The 22,609-nt window shown below is 39.3% G+C and overlaps 1 protein-coding gene across 1 annotated transcript in view; it reads right to left on the reverse strand.

The window, feature by feature from the left end:
* FERMT1 (FERM domain containing kindlin 1) overlaps positions 1–22,609 on the reverse strand; it is a 1,173,069-nt gene that overhangs the window by 888,445 nt on the left and 262,015 nt on the right. The window contains exon 5 of the mRNA XM_044056523.1: positions 13,602–13,815. Coding sequence (XP_043912458.1) covers positions 13,602–13,815 — 214 coding nt within the window. The remainder of the gene's footprint in view (positions 1–13,601; positions 13,816–22,609) is intronic.

Consider the following 22,609-nt stretch of genomic DNA (forward strand, 5'->3'; position numbering starts at 1 on the left):
ATTATTAGTAGTATTAATAGTATTGTTATTACACACTCACCAGCATGGACTGGCTGCCTTGCTGTTACTCCAGAGGGACCTGCACAAATAAGAGAGTTATTGTCAGTGGCCACAACTGTGACACTGATACTGATACTGTGAGTATGATACAGTACAGTAGTACAACAGTTGGCTTTCACAGGTGTAGTGATGATATTCAGAATTTCAATCTTGCACAAGAATAGGCAGGATAACAGCTACACACACAGTACGCATCTCACACATGCATAAACTACCAGTGCAGAGCACAGTCAACTACAGATATGGCATGTTACCTGCACACTCCATGTCTACATGCTGGGCGGCTCCGGCCTCCATCATGACACATGTCTGTGGATGTTGTTGTTGTTGTTGTTGGCCTGGAGCCACAACACTTAGGAGGAGCTCCTCCACTCTGGTGAGGGGGGTGGATAGGTACCCCACCACCTGTGGCAAGCTGTTGTCTGTGGATATCAGACGCACGCTGATGGACATTTCTAATTAAATCACTGCAGTGATGACGTACCTGCTCATATGTCCGGTTATGCATGCCTATGTCATTTACCCGATGGACAAGGTCTTGCCACAGTGCAGCCCTCTCCTGCTGGTTCTGGCTGGTCCTGGAAAACAGTGTAGAGAAATCCCGCACCAGGCTCTGGTGTATCTCCACATCCTCTGCAGCTGAATAACACGGGTTGCGCTGATTCACCATCGCCCTGGAAGGTAAAGAAAAATATGTGAGCAGGTAATATGGCACACGTAATACTCTACTGTACTGATATCACTGAACTGCCATATATAGCATCTGTCTGTCTATCAGGGGATACACATGTAAATTACCACATATCAGTGCTCAGCCCACAACTGTGTGACAGTGCCTGCCACACTCCATACAACAAACTAGTGTACACCAGCACTCGGCACACTGTTTGAGGTACAATGCACAACCTCACACTGGGGGTATGTATCAAGCTAATGGATGGAGAATATTGTCATCCCATGCAATACATGCAATGCACATTTACAGTTTCACTGGTAATCCACCCTAGTCTTTCCTGCCATACCCCTACCTACACCGCAGTCATACACAGGGAACTACAGCACAGCATATGGCAATCTAGTATGTTTGTATCCCAATAACTGACGCATCTTTCTCTGGCCTCACACCGAGGAAACAAACTACCATGACAGACACAAAGTCACACTGAGCAATCACACCATTACAGACCTTGCACACAGTCAGTGTCACACTCACTCCACCTCACATAGTTGGTATTGCACTGAGTACATGTGTGTGTGCATTGTGTCATAGGTACGTACTATGCTATTGGCCCTGGGCCTACAGCAGCATAGTCTTATGCTACCCTGCCCCTTGGGACACATGTAACGTGATTGTACTTGCTCCTGTCAAACCGTTACAACAGAGGTGACTCGCATGGCATATTACCTATCTCCATAACATTCATCAGGGGTATGTCTGACATCTACTAATAAGGAGCCTTGTTTGTTAATGCTGGGTGGTTTAGTCCAGGGTATGGCATATTTGTGGATAGGAACCTGTACCTCCAGCATGTGCTCTTTACTGCGGTGACAAGGATTAGGGCCATAGGTCATGTAGGCTGGAAAGATTGTGAGGTGTTACCATGGCGGTTGGACAACTGGTATGGGTGTGACATAACGCTGTATGTCCAGCACTGGTAACCTCTGTGTAGGCAGTATGCAAGGCACTCTAGCTGTGGTTTTGTGAGTCAGTCTGCATAGGGAATGTGTTTGTGGCCATTATCAGTCTTTGTTAGGTATGCCTGTGGCCTTTCCACTTGCTGTAGTTCTCATGGGAGGAACATACTGCATAGGACATTGTGAGGTGTACAGGGGTACACTGACTTACATTTCCCTAGCTGACACACCTTTTGTGATGACACGTACCATGTACAGGGATTACAAGACTAGTGTGCCACTGTGGATATCAAAGGGGAGGCTATTGTACACCTGTGCCCCATGTTCCCTTCTGACACCTCCAGTGGTAGGCAGGCCACCACCTATGTGGTAGTTAGTGGGTAACATGTTGTGGAATGGGGTATGGTACTGCAGTATCAACACTGGTGTTCTGTCCATGCCTTGGTCACCAGGCACCTGTTGCAGTACATCTGCCCCCATGTCCCCCCCCTCTCTCTCTCTATATATATATATATAGATATATATATATATATCTATATATATATATATATATATATATATATATCTACATATATATATATATATATATATATATATATATATATATATATATATATATATATATATATACATATATATATATATATATATATATATATATATACCTACATATATGTACATATATCTATATACACACTGCTATATATAACCATATATATATATATATATATATATATATATATATATATATATATATATATATATATACATATCTATAGACATTCATATCTATCTGTATACATGTATGTATCTAAATTTATATCTATATATGTATTTGTCTATTATATCTATATGTATATACATATTCTCTATCTATCCATATATCTCTATGTATCTATACAAACCTCTTTGTCTATGTACATATATATATATATATATATATATATATATATATATATATATATATATAGATATATATATAAATATGTAGATATATAGACATATATATGTATATCGATATATAGACATACCATTCTGTAATGATATTGCACACTGTTGTGCATAATGCATTATGCTGTCCTCAAGCCATATAGCTGTAGCAGGCCTCACTGGCTCAGTCCCACAGAAGTTCACCACCACATGACATATACCCGCACTGCATGCTGTTTTCAATGCCACACACTACAACCTACATTGATATGTGCACATAGCAACCTTCAACTACATATGTATGTCCAGCCTTCACTAACAGTTGCAGTATGTCCCTTGCCCTATGCACATCTTCATATACATATAGATACAGACTGCTAACACATATGGAGGGTTCACAGTACGTAGATTATTAGATTATGTAGTTTACATTACCTTGATTCGACAGATTTGTTTTGGATTGCTGGCTGGCTGCCTGGATGGCTTGCTTGCTGGCTTGCTTTTTTTTTTTTTTTTTTTTGGGTCTCTGTCTCTCTCCCTCCAGTTGCTGCAATGATATTATTGCATGTGTGGAGTGGCAGTACATGCTGCTTTTGTAGGTATCTGCACATGTGCATGTGATGGCCTCTGCACCAATTGGTGGCCAGCATTTACTAATTGCATGCAGCCTGCTGTGTGGTAATTGCAGTTCTCACTGGGATTTCAGGACACTACTATAAAATGTTTGGTTAGGAAGGTGTAGGCCTTTCAGTTTTGCAAGGTGGGGACCATGCTGGTTTGCTGTGCACACTGTTGTGTCAGTCAGAAGGTTGGTATGTCTGTCATATCTAAGGTATGTTGTAGCCACTGAAATGCATGTTGTACTGAAACCTGACTGTTGCTTTTTCCAGTTCACTCTTCTCAGTGTGTATGTTAACCCACACCTGCTAATGCTAACACTGTTTACATGGGTATGTACTTTCCTGTGGGAGTTGTGGATTAACTGGTATACAACAGTAGTTATTGCAATGTGTTGCTATGGCTTCACTATTTTCCCTTTACATTCACTCTTTGAAGGCCTGATATTTGTCTTTACTGGAATGTATTGCTATGGCTTTCCTATTTTCCATTTACATTCACTCCTTGTAATGCATGATGTATTTCTTTCAGCAGTAAGTTCTTTTATGTTTGCTGTGGCTTGGTGGCACTGCATGCAGTCTGGTGAGCTGAAGGTCTGGTGTTTGACACGTACAAGGGTATTTTATTTTGCTGCTGAGCAATACTAGGGCCTTGTATTTTGTACTAACAATTATGAATATCAGGCACATGCAGTGCTTGTAAACTGCTATACTGTCATTAGTTTCCTAGATGGCTACATCCTTTGATATTTCTGTGTTGTACTCCTACATGAGGGCATGCTTGTGGAAGTAATTCTACAGCTATTCGCAGAGTGTGTAACAGCAGACAGGCTAATATGCCTGTGTGTTTCTGACACTTGCAGGCCTCAGATACTCTCACGTATATATTTGTGCAGCCTCAGGGAAAGTACATATCAGTGGGATATACCCATGATATATTTCAGATATTCTGCAGTTGTGACTGTGGGGTATTTTGAGCATAAGTATTACTACATCATTTCTGACATGCAAGTAGTGTCTACTTTAACTTATTGACAGTCACCATTATGTGGGATTCCCCACCTTTCTACCTACTGTTAGTACATTTCACAGGGAGTCAGTGGGGCACAGGTAACATTTTTTTGCAAATCAGGGACATCCCTGTAAATCAGTCACAGTTGAGAAGTCTGGCCTCATACCTATTCAAATATGGCGGTGTTTATCGTACTCTGATACTGTGTGGGGTTTGTAAGGTGCTACTCTAACATTATTACCTCCTAGCATGGCTGTTTCTCTTATCACACTCCTGTAATGCAATTCTACAGGAATTGCCAGTAAACATAGAGGGAACAAGCTTTGTGTAATGGCCTTCCTATATTCCCTTTACATTCAGTCCTTCTATTTCATGATATATTTCTTTCAGCACCAAACTCTTGTATATCTGTCATGGCTCAGTGGTAATTCATGCAGACTACTGTTTCCAAGGTCTTGGGTTCGAGACTGACAGGGGAATTTTATTTTGCTGATGAACAGACTACAGGCCTTGTCATACAGAGTGACTAAAGCACTTTTAAGCAGTTGTAAGCTGGTTTGCGCAGTGCTTACACATGCGCACACTTGCTTAGCTGAGCGCACACTCGCGCACACCCGCTGACTACTGCTTAAAAGTGCTTACTCCCGCTAACACCCGCGCTAATTTCTTTTAAAGAAAAGAAAATGGGGAGATTGGAAAGTGGTGAAAAAGGGGGCACAAAGAGGGTAGGACAATAGGAAAACAAGCTCGGGATGTGCAGGAAGGATGTAGGGAAGGCCCATAGCTGCCCATTTCTTTATTAGCAACAGCTGTGCATATGTGTGAAATTTGAAACCTTCCACCCCTGAGAGAGGGGTGAGGACAACAAAATATGTTGTACTGCCAATTAGAATTATCAGTTTACATGTCCAGTGGACATGTGTGCGAATTGGGCAGCTATGTATGGGGCATAATTTTTTTGTGGGAACAGAGTGCCCTTTTTTATTTTTTTTTCAGGTGAGAGTGTAATGTGAGGTACAGGAAGTAGGTATATTCGGGGAGGTAGGTTGGGGAGGTTAACAGACAAGACAAACAAGACGCATACAGGGGCGGAATATGACACATGTGGAGGGTAAACACAAATGACAGGGATGGATGTTTGGATATCGCGAGCCCATGAGTCCACAGATGGCAACAGTGGAACTGAAATACCCACCCATAGGCAGTTACCACTGCGCCTTCACAGCCCAGGCCGGGGCTGTGCTGGGGGCTGGACAGAATGGGCAGGCACACCCGTGAGTTGCGCCACCCTCACCTCAAGCTGGCGTACAGGATCAGTCACAGACCTCCTGATCTCGCTACGCACCACAGACCGGACCCTATGGAGGGTGAGTGGAGGCTCTCCTCCGGCCACGCTTGCAGAGGGGGGAAGAGCCCCATCCCCTGCAGCGCTTCTACCCGAAGGTGGCATAGGGCCACCGGAGGAGGAGGTCCCGGCCTGGGCACTGGTGCCAGGTGCACTCGCTAGCTGCGGTGGGAGAGGTGGGTCCGCTGGAACCCACCTTCCCTGTTGTCCTATGTTTAGAAGTATTTTATGGCATTTTGGGTTAGTAACAAACAACACCATTCAAAATTAGTTGTAACAGCATGCATCAGTATTCCTATTGACCAAACACCCATGAATTCCGAACATTGCGCAGCAATCATAACACATGCATATTTAGAACAACAGTGCACATTCCAACAGCATGCAGGGTTGATTGGTGGCAACAGGCCATCAGGTTCTGATATGTGAACGGGGCACATGCATCAATGTACATGCAGATATGTATGAACCAACAGGACAAATGTCCATGGGAATTAATTGTGAATACACATACCCGGTTTGGTGTGGAATGGCATCATTTGTGACAACAGGGTAAGGTGAAGAAATATTACATTAACAACTAAAACTACCTATACATATACTGTACACTCCTAGTAGATGCAGATATATATCCCCTACATGTATTAGTACAGTTTCCTGTATGTAACGTTAGGAATGTTGGTGATGGGGATGTTACTGCTACATTAATATACATTCCATTTTTATTCATATATGTTCATATCTGGCTGTGTTCAGGTACAGCATCCTGCTACATTTGATTTATATGGGTCTAGACAACTGTGGACGTTCAGCATTTCATACAACCATACTATTTCCATAATGCAAGGGTACAACAACATATCCAATTTGTGGGATGGACACAGTCCATGTTCTGCATTTTATTTCACACATTATTGTTTGGTTTTGGCTGTCTTATTCATTTCATTATGTAGTGACTGCAGTATACCTTTATTCCAGACTTATTACAGCTTTCATGGTAGCTTCAAACTGTCTTTCTCACACTCTCTCAACTATTTTATATTTACATTTCAGAATGGTACTTAATTCTAGGCTTTATTAACATTTATTACTGGTTTACAACAATCATTTCCAGCTGACTCACTTATTTCATATGGCAGAATTTACAAGGATGTATTTGACACTTGTCTATCATTTGTTGATTGATTACCACTCATTTTCTGGCTGCAGCAGTTATCTGATATTACAATACAGGTGGTAACTCTATTTGAGACTTGTTTAATCTTTATTACTGGTTTGCATTACACTGTTTTCCAGGCTGCATCACTTATCTAATCTTACAATACTAGCAGAATCTTTCTTCTAGGCTTATTTGACCTTTATTACTGGGTTACAACACTGAACTCTTTTACAATCTGTCTCACTTATATTCTATAACAATACCAGCTAAATAATTACTAACCTGCCTGGTGGCGCAACCTCAGCAGCCTATCAGCATAGGCTCGCCGATTCGTGGAACGAACACCTGTAGCTGTAATATAAATGAAGTAATATTGGAACATACCTCTCCATACTATAGGCTGGGATAGCATTTCTTACATACTTAATTACATGGATACTTACTCAGTAGTGGGGCGTTGGGCATTTGGCGGGCCTCCTGGATCCAGTGGTACAGTTGGTCCTCCTTCCGTCGCTTCAGGTCCGCATGGTGGTGACGGACCTGTTCACCAGTCCTCGGAATGCCTGTGGCACTGGTGAGATCATGTGCCAACCAGTTCCACGCCTCTGCCTTATATGCACCCCAGTGAACCTGGCCCTGCATGAGTTGTGCTTCATGATCATGGACTAGGGGCCAAACCATATATTTTGACTCCTCAACACCCCACCTCTGTGCTCTAAAGCGACTTCCCTCTCCTGCACCTGCCATCCTGACTGCAAATAGGTACCACAATCAGTTATGCTGTGTATTCCCGCCTATGGGGCTTATATATGCTGGTTTTCCCACACTTATCCGTGATTGGCCATTTTGGATATTTATCAGCTTAAAAAACCTGCTTTGTCATGCTTCTATTTACATTCATTCCTATATATATGGTAATACTGCATTTCTCAGTACAACTGTCATGGCTTAGTGGTTCAGTAGGTGTGTCTGTGTAAAGGCAGCTTTGATACAGCTTGCCCAAAGCTGCCCGCCGGTAAGCTGGTTGGTGCGGTGCGCAGCTCCGTGCAAACGGCTTACGCTGGTTGACGCATTATTTGGCTATGAGCACTCATATTACGCAGGGTGAAGCGTTGCTCAGCTACGGGCACTCATTTTAAGCGTGTTAAAGCATTGCTCAACTCCGGGCACTTATATTAAACCTGTTAAACCGCTGCTCACCTATGGGTACTCATATTATGCTTGTTAAAGCCTTGCTCAGCTATGGGCAATTATGATCCTTTTTTAATATTTTATTATGTCGGATTTCTTCAGAAAAACATGGCCCATTTCATTACATTTTACTTAAATTATAGTTTATATATATATATATATATATATATATATATATATATATATATATATATATGTATGTCAGGGGATTGCTTCATGCTTATTTAAATAAAAATGGTGAATGATGTTGTGGGGGCTCGAACCGTGACTACCTCCTCTTTGGCCAACGTCTCTACCGCTATGCTATTGCTACTTGGCTTAATTTGCATATTTAGATCTTATATGCTTTTCAATGTCTGCTAACTGTGACTGAGCGGAGGGCATACCCGCGCAAACAAGCACAACTACGGGCAAACATTTTGGAAATTATAAAAAAAAAATTAAACTGCTATTTTTACGTTTTACATTACAGTTGGGTTTATAGTCTGTGGGGTCATGTGTGGTGTTGTGTTCCTTGACATTTCCGCGGACTCACTCGTGGGTGTTTACTTTCAGGACTCTGACTCTTCTGGGGGCGTGTCCCTTTGCAGAACTCGGCATTCGGACACACACCCTACTTTCCTACACGGACTGTGTTAGCCTAGGGTATGATTCAGCATGCCCTCATGAATATGCATGGCATGCTGACGTCATACCGTTAGACTGCAGCCTCCGTGTAAGACATATTAACTCTTACAAGGAGGTTTCGTGAATCCGGCCCAGTGTCTCAAAGTAAGATAGGAAACTGGCATCACAGAGATATGTCATGACAAGCTTACAATGGAGATTTGAACATTGTTATAGTTGTATCATAGACCAAAATATCAAAGGCTAGTATTATCAGTGTTTTCTCTACCATTCATGGATTTCAACCACTCGCAAAGACTAAAATGTCTTTGCTTCAATAGCCTTTTTTCATTAGTCACTGCTTTGGTGTTGTTAATTTTATTCTTCTCCATTACTGACACACATTCAGTTTCTTAACATTTTAAGGCATGCCTTATAAAATAAATTCTTCATTCTTACAGTTACTTTTATAATAGTCTTAAAGAAGTTTCTTTAAAGTTATTGAATAATGATAACTTTTACTCTGTTGTATGCTGCTCTAGCAATATCTCTCATGCAAGTGATAACAGTGAGTGGTCTTTGTACATATTCTCATACAGTAAAATATATTATTTTTCTTATCTAATTTTAAATCCTTTCACTCTCTTAGTGGATCATTGTGCTAACTAGAACTTTGAATGAAATTTGGTGATGTCACAAGACAGTGCAGTCTCTGTGACTGAGCTTTTCTTCAGAGAGAGACAGCACTAGTTAGGATTCTGTAAATAGACCCTGTGGACAATGGTCACTCATGTGCCACAGTGATCAGACGGGAGATAAAATCTCTCAGTACAATGACATCAAGACATTTAGAGGTATTTTGTCATACATTTTAAGTAGACACAGGTGCACAATGGCATATAAGAGCCTTACATCACTGACTATTTACTAACATTCATACTAAATTTGTATGTCATACCTATATGGTTTCATTACTTGATAGGCTAATCGCTGTAAGTTATAAACATACCTTTTTAAAACAGATAAGCCTTTAGCAACATAGTTATTGCTCATCAAGGCAATTCTTTAGCACCAGATCTCAGACACAAAAGAAATTCACTGATCTTTGTATCAGACCTTTTTATTTGAATCACAAATTCCAAACATGAAAATATGTGTCTTCATGTGTTAACCTACAAGCCGCGGTGGTATGGCGGTAGCGTTGTTACCCCACAGCAAGAGGTTCTCCCATTCGATTCTCGGCTTGGCTTGGGAGTGCCTTCTGTGTGGAGTCTGCATGTCCTCCCCGAGGTTGGGTAGCATTCGAAAGACATGCGTGCGTAAATGGGCGTGCCTTCGCTGAAGGTTGGGCGTCGAGCTGGCACCTCGGCGTTTCGTAAAAATCTACTGCCAATCATTAGCGGACCGGAGTTCTGCTGTGGCGACCCCTTACCGGGAAAACCCAAAAGACAAACAACAACAATGTGTAAACTTACACTGGGAAAATTTGACATCAAAATTATAGGTTCATAGATTAGTACTAAACTAAATGCCCTTGCGAGCCATTTTAAGCTTAGCCAATTATCCCTTGTGAGACTCAAACCCTGCACCTTGTGTTTGTAAGGCAAACACCTTAACCATTTGGCCACCCTCCCAATTTTAATAAATTATAGAGTTAAAATCAATCAAAAATTTTGGAATCATATAACAAAACGTCATTCAATAAATTTATCCCTGGAAAATAAAACCAAAATACTAAATTCGATTAAATTGACATCCAACATGCAATTTTGGAGAATTTACACATGGAAATTCCTGCATAGATCTTTTTTTTACTCCAAATAGTTTAAAAAATGTAATACCTCTAACAATGTTACATGTTGGAGATGCTTGCAAAGTTATAAAGCAGATTGGATACATGTATTTCATGACAGTATTAAAGTTAAAAAAATTTGGGAAGATGTCAGCAATTTTATACAAGCCATATCTTCAGATACATTTGTAGTAAGTAAATCTCTAATTTTGTTAAATGTTAATGAGAATTTAGAATTAAATAACAGCAATCTTTACTTACTATCGAACATTTTAGCAAATACTAGAAAATGTATTACCAGAAAATGGAAGTCAATACAATGACATCAAGACATTTAGAGGTATTTTGTCATGCATTGCTAGCTATCAAGTTTTTTTCATGCAATTTAAGTAGATTTGATGCAGCTGATCATTAGGTGAGTTTTTCCCATCTTTTCCTTATTAAGACCTTAATAGCATTAATTAGCTATGGACATTTATGCCTCCTTTATTGAAGGAATCTGCACTGTTGGAAACCAGAGTAAAAGAACTAAGAATAGCACCAAGACGATGGAACAAGAATCCATGGGAAAAAATATTATCAATCACTTATTGAGACACTAAACTTGAACTTAAACTCTTAATGAGGATGAAAGGAAAAGGAACAAATGACCTCTCATTAATATGATGTTACTCTGACTAGACTGATCAATATAATAATTAATTTTCAGGCCAATTGTAAATATATATAGTTAATAATACTGTTCTATTTATCAGAAAATGTATTAAGATTATTATACAATGGAATTATTTGAAAAATTAATAAAAAAACATTTGAACAAAAAAAAATTTAGATGTGCGAAAGCCATTATTAATAATGCTGTAATTAGTGTAAGTTACTTTTTTACAGTGCTGTGGTAATATAAATCTCTTCCAAAAACTGTGTGCTGATCACACAAAAAGCCGTAACTGTTTATATGGACAAAAATATGTTTATATATGACATTTTGAGTGCTTTAGTGCATTCGCAAAGACTTGCAATTGGCATGGAATCTTTTGACACTGAGGAAAAATACTTTAGCCAAGGATGCTATGACTGCATGCTTGATTGCTTTATGAATGATGTCTATGGTCAGGGAAAGGCTGAAAATGAATCTTAATGGTTTGGCAATTAATGGTGCTGCCATCATTAAGATGTCCAGGTGCAGCTTACTAAATTTAACTCCAGACTTATATCGGATCTAGATAACAGGTCCTTTACTGTTATTTCTTTGAAGTAGAAAGTCAGGGAAATGGCTACCAGTGGGTATAACTGGAGCTTACTGGTGGCACTTTCTGTTTGGAGGTTGTTTGCTGCTGCTAGGATTTGGTTTACTATTGCTTCTAGAGATGTAAACAGAAAATGTCTGCATTCTCTATAAAACTCTGGCCTACTTAAAGGGCATGAAGCCAAAGTTATAGCAGCTCCAGAATCTGTGATGTGACTGGTTTCTTTCCAAACATAAATGGGAATGAAGGCCAGGGCTTATTTGTTTTTAAGGTAGACTTTGCTGCATTGCTAGCTATCAAGTTTTTTTCATGCAATTTAAGTAGATTTGATGCAGCTGATCATTAGGTGAGTTTTTCCCATCTTTTCCTTATTAAGACCTTAATAGCATTAATTAGCCATGGACATTTATGCCTCCTTAATATTCAGCAAGTTAAATGAATAAAGAGTAATCTTGTATTACGGATATTGGTCCTAGATTTAGGAATACTTTTGGTGGAATGATATCTGCGAGCTGTAGGCAAGCTAGAATGATGCTGCTAATAAAAAAGTGAGTAAGGCTTTATAATAAGGCATGCTGGGAAAAACACTAAGATGGCTTTTAGAGAATCAGAGGAATGTCTGTCTTGCTAATGCAGTCCGTGGTTAACAGAAATGTAAGGTTGAGGATGACTGCAAATATTTGATATGTTGAACAGAAGTTTTAAAGTATTATTTGTGAAATGAGTTGTGATGGACCAAATGGTTTTAATGATGCCTAGGGTTTTAATTTTTGGTTGGTTCCAAAGAGATCGCACAGAGTTTTCTTGTTTTCTTTTTTTCATTTATTTTTTTTTTCATGCCCACATTTTTCTCAGTATTGTGAGTTTTTTTTTATTTCAGCTCAGTTAGATATTTTAAAATCCATCTGTAACTGTGTTTCAACAGAGTGGGGTATTAGCTCAGATTTAAGAGTCAGAATGTTATCTGTATATATTGTAAGTGTTGAAGTAGAGAGAGAATGGGAAATATCATTTATGAGAATGGAGCAAAGGACTGGCTCCAAAACAAATCCTTAAAAGTCATCTGCTGTTAAAGTTCCTTATATAGACAGTTCATTATTTAACTGAACATTAAATGTTCTACTGGTGTGAAAGTTTTATTTATTTATTTATTTTTTGCACTTTCATCTGAGCTGCAGTGTCTGCATTATAAGTTGATGTTCTACACATTCAAATGCTCTGCTAAGGTCCACAAATATGCTACCTGACAGGTGGCATGTTCCTATGGATGTGTGACTGAAATGTGTAATAGTAAAGATAGTAGTACAATGGACAACTGTGTCCTGCCCTAAACAAATGTTGGAAGTCACATAACAGACCATATATTCTGCTGTTTCATTAATCTATCTCACATCGTGTGCCTTAAAATCCTAGTGCTGCTTATATTTCTTATGCTGAGACGGATGAGAACAGAAAACAAGGACAAAAAGTGAAGGCAGAAGCACCTGCATGTTGGAGTAAACCAGTCAAAAATGCTGTCAAGGACTTCACTGTTTTGCATGCCAGGGTTTGCCTCCCACTGATGGTTCATTTTCTTCCATTTGAAAAAGACTAATGAAGCACAGTAGATAGCAGAGCAAAGTTTGCAACTGCTACTCCCGCTCATGGTTTTGAAGCTCTACAGATTAAAAACTGTTTGCTAAATGAAAAAAAGAGGACTTATATCAGCAGAAGTGAGAAACTATGTACACCAACAAGAATTCAGCCAAGGAGACTTACCTTTAAGAAATCTCTTCTGCATTTGTCAGGCTTGGAATATGAAATGAGCATAGCCTGAGAAGTGGTAAATAACCATCAGAGGAATACTGTGATGGCAGAGAACACAATGGCTTAATAACCTTGGCATATAATATGATCCCTCTGTTAGAAATATTACTGAAACCATGAAACCTACCAGAGTTCTCCTGTGTGCTTTCTTTTTAGATACAGTATAACAAAACAGCAAAAAATTCAGTAAAATGTTCATACCTTGAATTAATCTTTGCTTTGTCCAATAAGGTCCGTGGTTTATACATTTTAGCCAGTGTTTCTGGTGGATAGGCTGGTTGGCTTACAGCAAGAATGTTACAGTTCTGCTCAGTAAGAGGACTGTCACTAAACCATGTAATTGTTGATGAAGCAGGGGTTCCGTTAACTGGATCATAGGTGGGCGTCATAGTTTTACTATATAGACCAGGACTTGCTACAAATGAAACAGAAGCAGTTACTTTAACAGACACATTTTAACAAACAGCACGGGAATAATATGAAAAAAATATTGTGTATTAAAAGGTTCAAATACATGGTCTAATGTGGATTATTGTTTCATTAAGCATGAACTGCAACTTTACATTTTCTTCCAGAGAAATTCGCAACACTACAGTGACAACCTGAGGTAAATCAAGGGAGAGAACATGTTATGGGAATAAATCAGGATAAAAGTACACAGGGTTTAGACCTCAGTGCTCAGTACTCACTGCTGTGAAGACGTGAAAAAGCAGAGAATAACACCAATATGACAGTGCAAGAATTCAGGAACATGAGGGTAAACATTACGATAAAAGGAAGGCCATACAAGATGTGGAAGGGAGGAGGTGGAGAGCTGAAGAAGGCACAGTAGAAGGTGCCAAGGTGGCAAGCAGAAGAATGACAAAGAAGGTGAAAGCTGCAAAAACACATTCTGAAAGGGAGTTGGTATAAGGGATCAGGAAGGGAAATGTATGAATGCACATGTCATTAACAAACACCTAAGCAGGGAATGTACAGATGCATGAATAGGCACACCATTAACCTTAGATAAGAATATGGAAAATGTGCATGTACAAGTACACGTCATTAGCAGTACATAACAGACAGAACATAGAAATGTGTGAGAATACACATCACTAACAACAGATACCTAAGTTGGGAATGTACAGATGTATGAACAGACACACCATTAACATTAGATAATAAAGTATGGAAAGTGCAGTTGTACTAGTATACTTCATTAACACTACATAAAGTACAGAGTGTACAAATATGTGAGAACACGTCATTACCAACAGATACCTAGGTAGGGAATGTACAGATTTATGAACAGACACACCATTAACTTTATATAAGAGTATGGAAAGTGCAGATGTATGAGTACACATATCATTAACTGTACATAAAGTAAGGAAAGTACAAATGTACACCAAACAAGCAGTAATGGTCCTGTATTAACAAAAACCTCAGTACAGAAAAAATATGTATAAATACAGGACTAAACACGGCTGTAAAAGAAGGCAACTTTAATAAAGATAAAAGGTAAGCACTTTCATACGTCACACTAGGCACTTCTTCAGACAAATTGCAAAAAATCTCAAACAATAAGTATACTATACTCAATTGTATACAATTTAAATTCTCTCAGGAGGGGTTTTAAAGGCACATACCCATTCAAACCTGGGCTTTTATGTGCCTGTAATTATGTAATCCATTTTGTTTCAGCTCTTTCAATAATGTTATTCAAATCACCATCTGTCTTATTGATGTTCACACACTGTAAAACTAAAAAAATTAAAAGAATGATCATTAAAATTTTGAACATGTTTAAATAAAGCACTAGTAATATCACTATGCCTGATATAACCTATGTGTTCAAGTAAACACTCTCTTAAAGTCCTGCATGTTTTCCCCACATATAAACTACTGTACTTGTTGCAGACAGCAAAGTAAACTAAATTCCTACTAGAACAATCTGCATAAAACTTAGGAATGAATATAAAGCCAGTAAAGGGATGATTAAATACCTTAGATTCTGAGATACAAGTCCAGGCTGTACAATTCCTGCACCCAAAATTGCCTTTCCTCTCAGAAAGTGGCTTAAACCTCTCGCTGTTGCTACAACAAAGTTGTCTTTTAAGGGACATTCCATTCTTAAAACAAAAGTGGGGTGACTCACCTACAATGTCAGATATTCTATCATCTGAAATGAGTACTGGACAATTTCTCTGCACTACATTACAGACTTTACTGACATCACTGGTGAATGTGAAGGCAGGTCTAATGTATCTCTCATCCTAGCACGAGTACCATTACTATGGGAATAATAAGGTTTAGCTAAACAATACCTATCTCTTTTAATAGCTCTATCAGCCACATTAAAATCATTTCTGGAATAACCACGGGTTAACACACCTTGTTCTAATGTACTAAGTGTCTGCTGAAAGCCTTCATCATTGGTATGCAATCTTGATAACCTATATGCTTGATTCTTAGCAATATTCTTAAACACATAACCAGGGTGCATACTAGTGTGATGCAGTAGAGTATTCCTTCTCCATGGTTTCCTATACACAGATGTATGTAACATTCCCTTATCTCCTTTATATAGATGAATAGCAAGGAATTCTATTCTCTCCATATGTGCATTCTTAGTGAATCTAAGATATTCGGCAGTAGATTCTAAGTAAGCGACAAACAAATCTAATTCAAATATAGTGCCATCCCACAAAAGAAAAATTTTGTCAACAAATCTGAAGAATCTAAGGTGTTGTGAAAAAGGATGTGGGCTTAAAACATGCTCATATTCCCAACTAGCCATGATGAGATTGGCGTAGCTATTGGTATAAGAGGTGCCCATAGCCAAGCCAACCTTCTGTATCTCTGGATAGTTAGTGCACATGGGGAGCCTTTTTCCAAATCCAAGGGACTGGCTGTGTTTATAAATGGACATGTGCTATAGTGAAAACATTAAGTTTTCCTTCACCTTAAAATGTATTTCCACACGCTCATAATAATTGGACCATTTTTTAATTTTTAATTTTTTTTTGCCATGGGTTGTTACTAGCTATCAGCATTCTTTTTGCTTGTCACAGGGTTCTGTTTGTATCCACTACTGACTTCAGTTCTGCTACCAACCCATGCTGCTATCATTTCTCAGTGCCCAGTGACAATTGGAATAAGTTACATATCTTAACCTCATTAGTTGGGGGTCCAGACCCAAGCAGAAGAGCCGATGTTTTATAATATCCCACATCAAGTACAAAACCCAACTCTATCCTTCGCTAGGTGGGGTCCCGGTCCAGCTGAGTGCATGCGCTGAACTTTAGCTGCTGCACGTGGGGAATGGAGCATGTCAGGAGCAGTTGCCACACACTAGCAAGTAAGCAGAAAGTTATAACCCCAACCAGACATGGTTATAATTGTCCAGAGATAGGCATGCTTATATGTGCCTATGTAAAGCACATCTTTGCACATGCATGTGATATAATCAAGTGGTCCTGCCACAGCACCTCAAAGTAATCACAATTCTTTTCCAGGAATTCAGCGACAAATTATGTGCCACAAGCACGTGCCCCATTTCTACATTCAAAGGGAGGTAAATAGGCAAAGCATTGTCATTCATCTTCTCCCCACACCAGCTCCAACAGGTGCCTGATCGGCTAAGCAAACTTGGGTCACCTGGGTTGTACTCATCTTCTCTGTCAATGAAGCTGGTATGCTTGAAACAATTTAATATTCTACGTCAAACCTTTGCTATGTGTTCTTTATAACTATTTACCTCACTTATATAGTACTATATTGTAGGAAACCCTAAAAACAACTTGTATTAATAGTCTTGCATTTTCTAATCTGTGGCTCAAATTGGATTCTCTGTGTATCAGTTTACTCCCCCAGTTAGCAATCAAACAAACAAACAAGATATATATATATATATATATATATATATATATATATATATATATATATATATATATATATATATATATATGTATATATATATATATATATATATATATATATAGATATATATATATATATATATATACTTATATATATATATATATACATATATATATATATATATATATATATATATATATATATATATATACATATATACATATATTTATACACACACACACACACACACACTCACACACACACACACACACACACACACACACACACACACACACACACACACACACAGACACAGACACACACACACACACACACACACATAACTACTCTGTTTGCAAGTAACCAGTACATGCAGTTCCACAGTCTTGTTGATCACTATTAGTCAAGACAATATCCCAGTTCTTTAACTGATATTCCCTGTTCCTGACAAAAGCACAGTACTTCCATATAGAGTCTTACTACTGGAGTAATTAACAGTAACATCAGACAATAATTGTTCTCACTGTCAATGTATAGTTAGTTATTTCACATGACATCACACCATCAACACTAAGTGCTAACTTGCGATCCAGCCCACTGTTTTAGTCTAAATTCTAATAAGTATGTTTTAAAGCTGTAGTACTTTTTTGTTCTTTTACCGAGTTCTACTACACTGTCAGCCAGTCTTAAGACCTACTCTTAGTGGAGGGTTTTCAGATAAGCAGGATGGCTGAAAGGTTTTCTTACATTAAAAGGTGTCAGCATTAACCTTCTTATGGTATAATTTACTCTCAAACTGTGCACTTATTTATTGTACATGTACTTCTGTATAAAGTCACATCCAAAATACTTTTTTGCCTCTCTATAATTGATTTTTAAAGGAGAAAAACATGTTAACAGTTCCACAATGAAAGTGTTTAAATGCTCAAATTATCCTGGTTAAGTAAAGAATCCATCAGCAACGGATCTGCCCAAATGTGCTGTAATTCTACACTTACAGGAGTCATGCAAATTAACCTCCTTCCATGCATGACATGCACATGCATAAGTCAAGATTACTGGAATACCCACTGCTGTATGGATTCACTAGAGGAACGGTGTCTCCTTGAATTTAAAAAAGTTACCTTTCAAAATAAATTCACATTATGCTATGCATGAGGAGATAATATTATTGTCATTGTTCAAATACTCATTCAGCAGGCCTTACAAGCTCCTGAGCCCCCTTCATGGTTAATGCTACTATATACTGAAGTAATACATAATAAATAGAAAAAAAAGGACATGAGGAAAGCCTTCTAATGCTATTATATATTAAAGTATTACACAGATGGAACCAGATATGACTGCCTAATTAATTATATTATATATTGAAGTAATATACAGTAAACTCTCAGTTAACTGAAACAGTACAATTTTCATGTGTTGCACTTTGATTTCCCCCCCAGAAGCATACCTTACGTTGTTAGAGTTTTAAAAAAAGATTTTTAGAGTTTTATAAAAGAAGATGGGAATAAATTCCCTCTCATCCAAACCTGAAAACAAGTCAAACCACACAAATAATATAGGGTACAGTATTAGTCAGACCTATTTTAATAGTAACTCTCAAGCAACCAGAAACTACAGTCATCCTGCATCTACCAATCCCCATGGGTGCCGGTTAACTGGCAGTTTACTGTACAGATGGCACAAGACATGAGAACTGCCTGGGTCCAAATTGATGGAGCAGAAGGAATAAAGATGGAGAAGTCATTCTACACTTCTGACTGGCAAATTGCTTGATGGTGGCCAACACATGGTTCAGCAAGCGTGACAATCACATCATCACATACAAGAGTGGCCAAAATGTAACTCAGGATAGGACAATGAGATAGAGTCAGAGATTGCAAAGTCATCCCATGTGAAACAGCCTAATGTACAAACCACTGATGATTGCAATCAACTGCAAGCAGTGGTAAGAGTAGGTTCTAAGGTCAACTGAGACTAGGCTGAAGAGCTGGAAGCTGACTGGAATGAAAGCACAAGAATACAAGGAAATATTCAGGGCTGTAGCACCTCAAGAAAAAGAGCAAATAGGTGGAGTTAAAGAAGAATGGCAGCATATCAAAACAGTATGTGTGTGACTGTAGAAAAGATAAGTGGCTGAGCCTGGTACGGAAATAAGGTGGATAAGGAAAGCTGGCGGTGGAATGCAGAAGTCAAAGAAGCCATCAAAAGAAAGAAGTGCAGGAAAAGTGGGAAATAAAAAAAAAATAGGTATACCAGGCTAAGAAGGAATACTGTTTGGCTAACGAACAGACTACAAAAGCTGTTGCAAGAAGAAAGAAAGTACAGCTGTGTACACTTACCATAAATGTAGATGTTCGAGTGTATTCACTGCTGCAGTCATTACATTTGGGGTAATCTGCTGGCAGGTTGCCCTCAGTCGGCCTGAATAACAAAGTCTTGGGTCCTGCATCGATTGCTGTCTCCTCTTCCATGACGTCAGGTCGTCAGGGGTATAAAACATGCAGCCGACACCATTTTATTCAGTTTTTCTTGCCCCAGATGTCAGGTGCCCCCAAATGAGGAGCAAAAATACATACATAAATAAACTGTAAATATATAAATGCACTTTTAGAAACATAAACTTTACCTTCAACTAAAAGCAAATACATCACAAAGGCTTTTGAGTATAGTGAAGGAAAGAAAAGGTATAGAATGGGGGATGGCGGGTGAGTAACCCGGACTGCAACAGTGAATACACTTGAACATCTACATTTATGGTAAGTGTACACAACTGTACTATGTTCTTCATGTTTCACTGTTGCAGTCATTACATTTGGGTAGAATCCCAAAGCTATGGATGGGAGGATGGAACTAAACAGCATTAGGAGTGGCTATAAGGCCCTGCAGGACTGCAGTGGCAAAGCCTGCCCTGGATTTAGAGAAGAGAGGTAAATGACAATGCTTTGTGAAGGTATGAACAGAGCTCCAAGTAGCAGCTTCTAGAATGTCTTTGGTTGGGACCCCTCTGAGAAAAGCTGCTGAAGTGGAGGCAACCCTGGTGGAATGTGATCTGATCCCCTTGGGCACAGGTTTACCATGGTGCAAATAGCAGAAACGAATGCAGTGGCTTAAACATTTAGAAATAGTCTGCTTTGATATAGCCTTCCCCTCTGATCCTGCAGCAAATGCTACCAGTAGTTGCTCAGACTTTCTTAGAGATTTGGTCCTGTTTAAGTAGAATCTTAGTTGTCTGTGTATGTCCAATGAATGCAGAATCCACTCCCCCTTGTTCTGCGGATTTGGGTAAAACGTTGGCAGGTGAATGGTCTGTTTAAGAGCCACACTGGATACCACCTTAGGCATAAAAGAAGGAATGGTCCTGAGGGCGACCCTGTCCAGGTAAAATGTAATGAAAGGCTCCCCTGCTATGAGAGCCTGTAGTTCTGAAACCCTTCTTGCTGAAGTGACTGCCAAAAGAAAAGCTGTTTTTCAAAATAGAAATTTTATATTCGCAGTAGCTGCTGGTTCAAAAGGAGGGAGGGTGAGTTTTTCCAGCACAAAACTGAGGTCCCATGCAGGAGGTGGTGCTCTCCTGGGAGGCCTTAAATTTTTGGCCCCTCTAAGGTACCTTTTAAGCAGTGGATGAGAACAGAGAGGAGGCTCTATGTTGTAATGAGCCGAGATGGCAGAGGCATGGATTTTTATTGATGAAAAAAGACAGGCCCTTGTCAAGCATCTCAGTTCAGTATTGTAAAATCTGAGAAATATTGGGCTTTGCTGTGTCTATTTCTTGTGCTTGGTTCCAAGCACAGAATCTCTTCCATTTAGCAGCATAAGATTTTCTAGTACTAGGCCTTCTGGCTTCCAAAATGACATCCATCACAGATTTATTGAGAGGTGTGGTTTGAATAATTAGTTGATTAGCCATGCTGCAAGATTCAGAGTTTGGAGCTGAGTGTGCAGAATTTGATAGTTCTGCTGAGACAGTAGATGAGATATTTGAGGCAAGTACCATGGAGGAAGGTGTGACATATTCCTTAGAAGCGGGTACCAGTGCTGGCGAGACCAGTCCGGAGCAATTAGGATAATGTTTGGTTTTTCCTGTCTGACTTTTAGTAAGACCTTGGAGAGTAGAGGCAGAGGGGGAAAGGGATAGACTGATAGGTTTTTCCAGCTGAAGGATAGAGCATCCACTTTCCATGCTTTTTTGTGATGAGCTCTTGTGCAGAATTTGTCCAACTGATAATTTTGGGGAGAGGCAAATAGATCTATGTGTGGGCTCCCCCATTTCTGTGTTAACATGCTGAAGATTTGTGGATTCAGTTTCCATTCGTGCAGGTCCATAAGATTTCTGCTTAGGTCGTCTGCCAGAGTATTTTACTTTCCTAGCAGGAATTGAGCTTGAAGATGTATTTGCTAAGTCAACGCTGTGTTCCACAAGGCCATGGCTAGTCTGCAAAGGGGGTAGGAATGTGTACCCCCTGCTTGGTTATGTACCACATAACTGTGGTGCTGTCCGTCTTTATCAGTAGTTGTCCTGGATGAAGTAAGTCCTTGAAGGCTGTCAGAGCATTTTGAACAGCTAGCATTTCTTTCTGGTTGATATGCAGATGCATTTGGTTTGGGCTCCATTTGCCCTGAATGCATCTCCCTGCCAGGTGGACCCCCCAAGCATAGTCTGATGTATCTGTTGTAGACAGGGAATGAGAGGAATCGTTTCCAGGCTGTGACAACGTTGACTCCATAAACTTTTTAGGTACCACTGAAGTTTCCTCATATGCAGTCTCCCCTATGGAATTAATAGAATGCAGGATGCCATGAACCCCAAAGCCTGCAGAATTTGTCTTGCAGATAACTGGGTTTTTGTTGCCATTTGTTTGAAGTAAGTTGTCAGTTGCCTTTGTTTGTCTGGCGTGAGGTAAGCCATTTGGGCAGTCGTATTCAACCTTGCACCCAGGAATGTAATTATTTGAGAGGGTACCAGATGTGATTTCTTTTCGTTTATGGTGTACCCTAGGCATGCTAGAAGCCTTTTTACAAATGCCAGATGTTGAAGAAGTGTGTCCCTGTCCTCTGCTTGAATGAGACAATCATCCAGATAAGGATAAATTTGAATGTTTCTTTGTCTGCAGAATGCAATTACTGGTGCCAGGCACTTTGTAAATACCCTGGGCGCAGTAGATATGCCAAAGGGCAGTGCAGAGAATTGGTAATGCAAAAAAAAAAACTACTTTGAAGCGGAGGTATCTTCTGCATGATTCCCTTATTGGGATATGCAGGTATGCCTCTTTTAAGTCTAGCGTTACTAACCAAGCATTCTTGCCTAGCATAGGCAGCAGCTGTTGTAAAGTCAGCATCTT

Source organism: Protopterus annectens, chromosome 1.part2 (assembly GCF_019279795.1).
Source record: "Protopterus annectens isolate FY-2018-M chromosome 1.part2, PAN1.0, whole genome shotgun sequence".
In the NCBI taxonomy this organism is placed as follows: Eukaryota; Metazoa; Chordata; order Ceratodontiformes; family Protopteridae; genus Protopterus; species Protopterus annectens.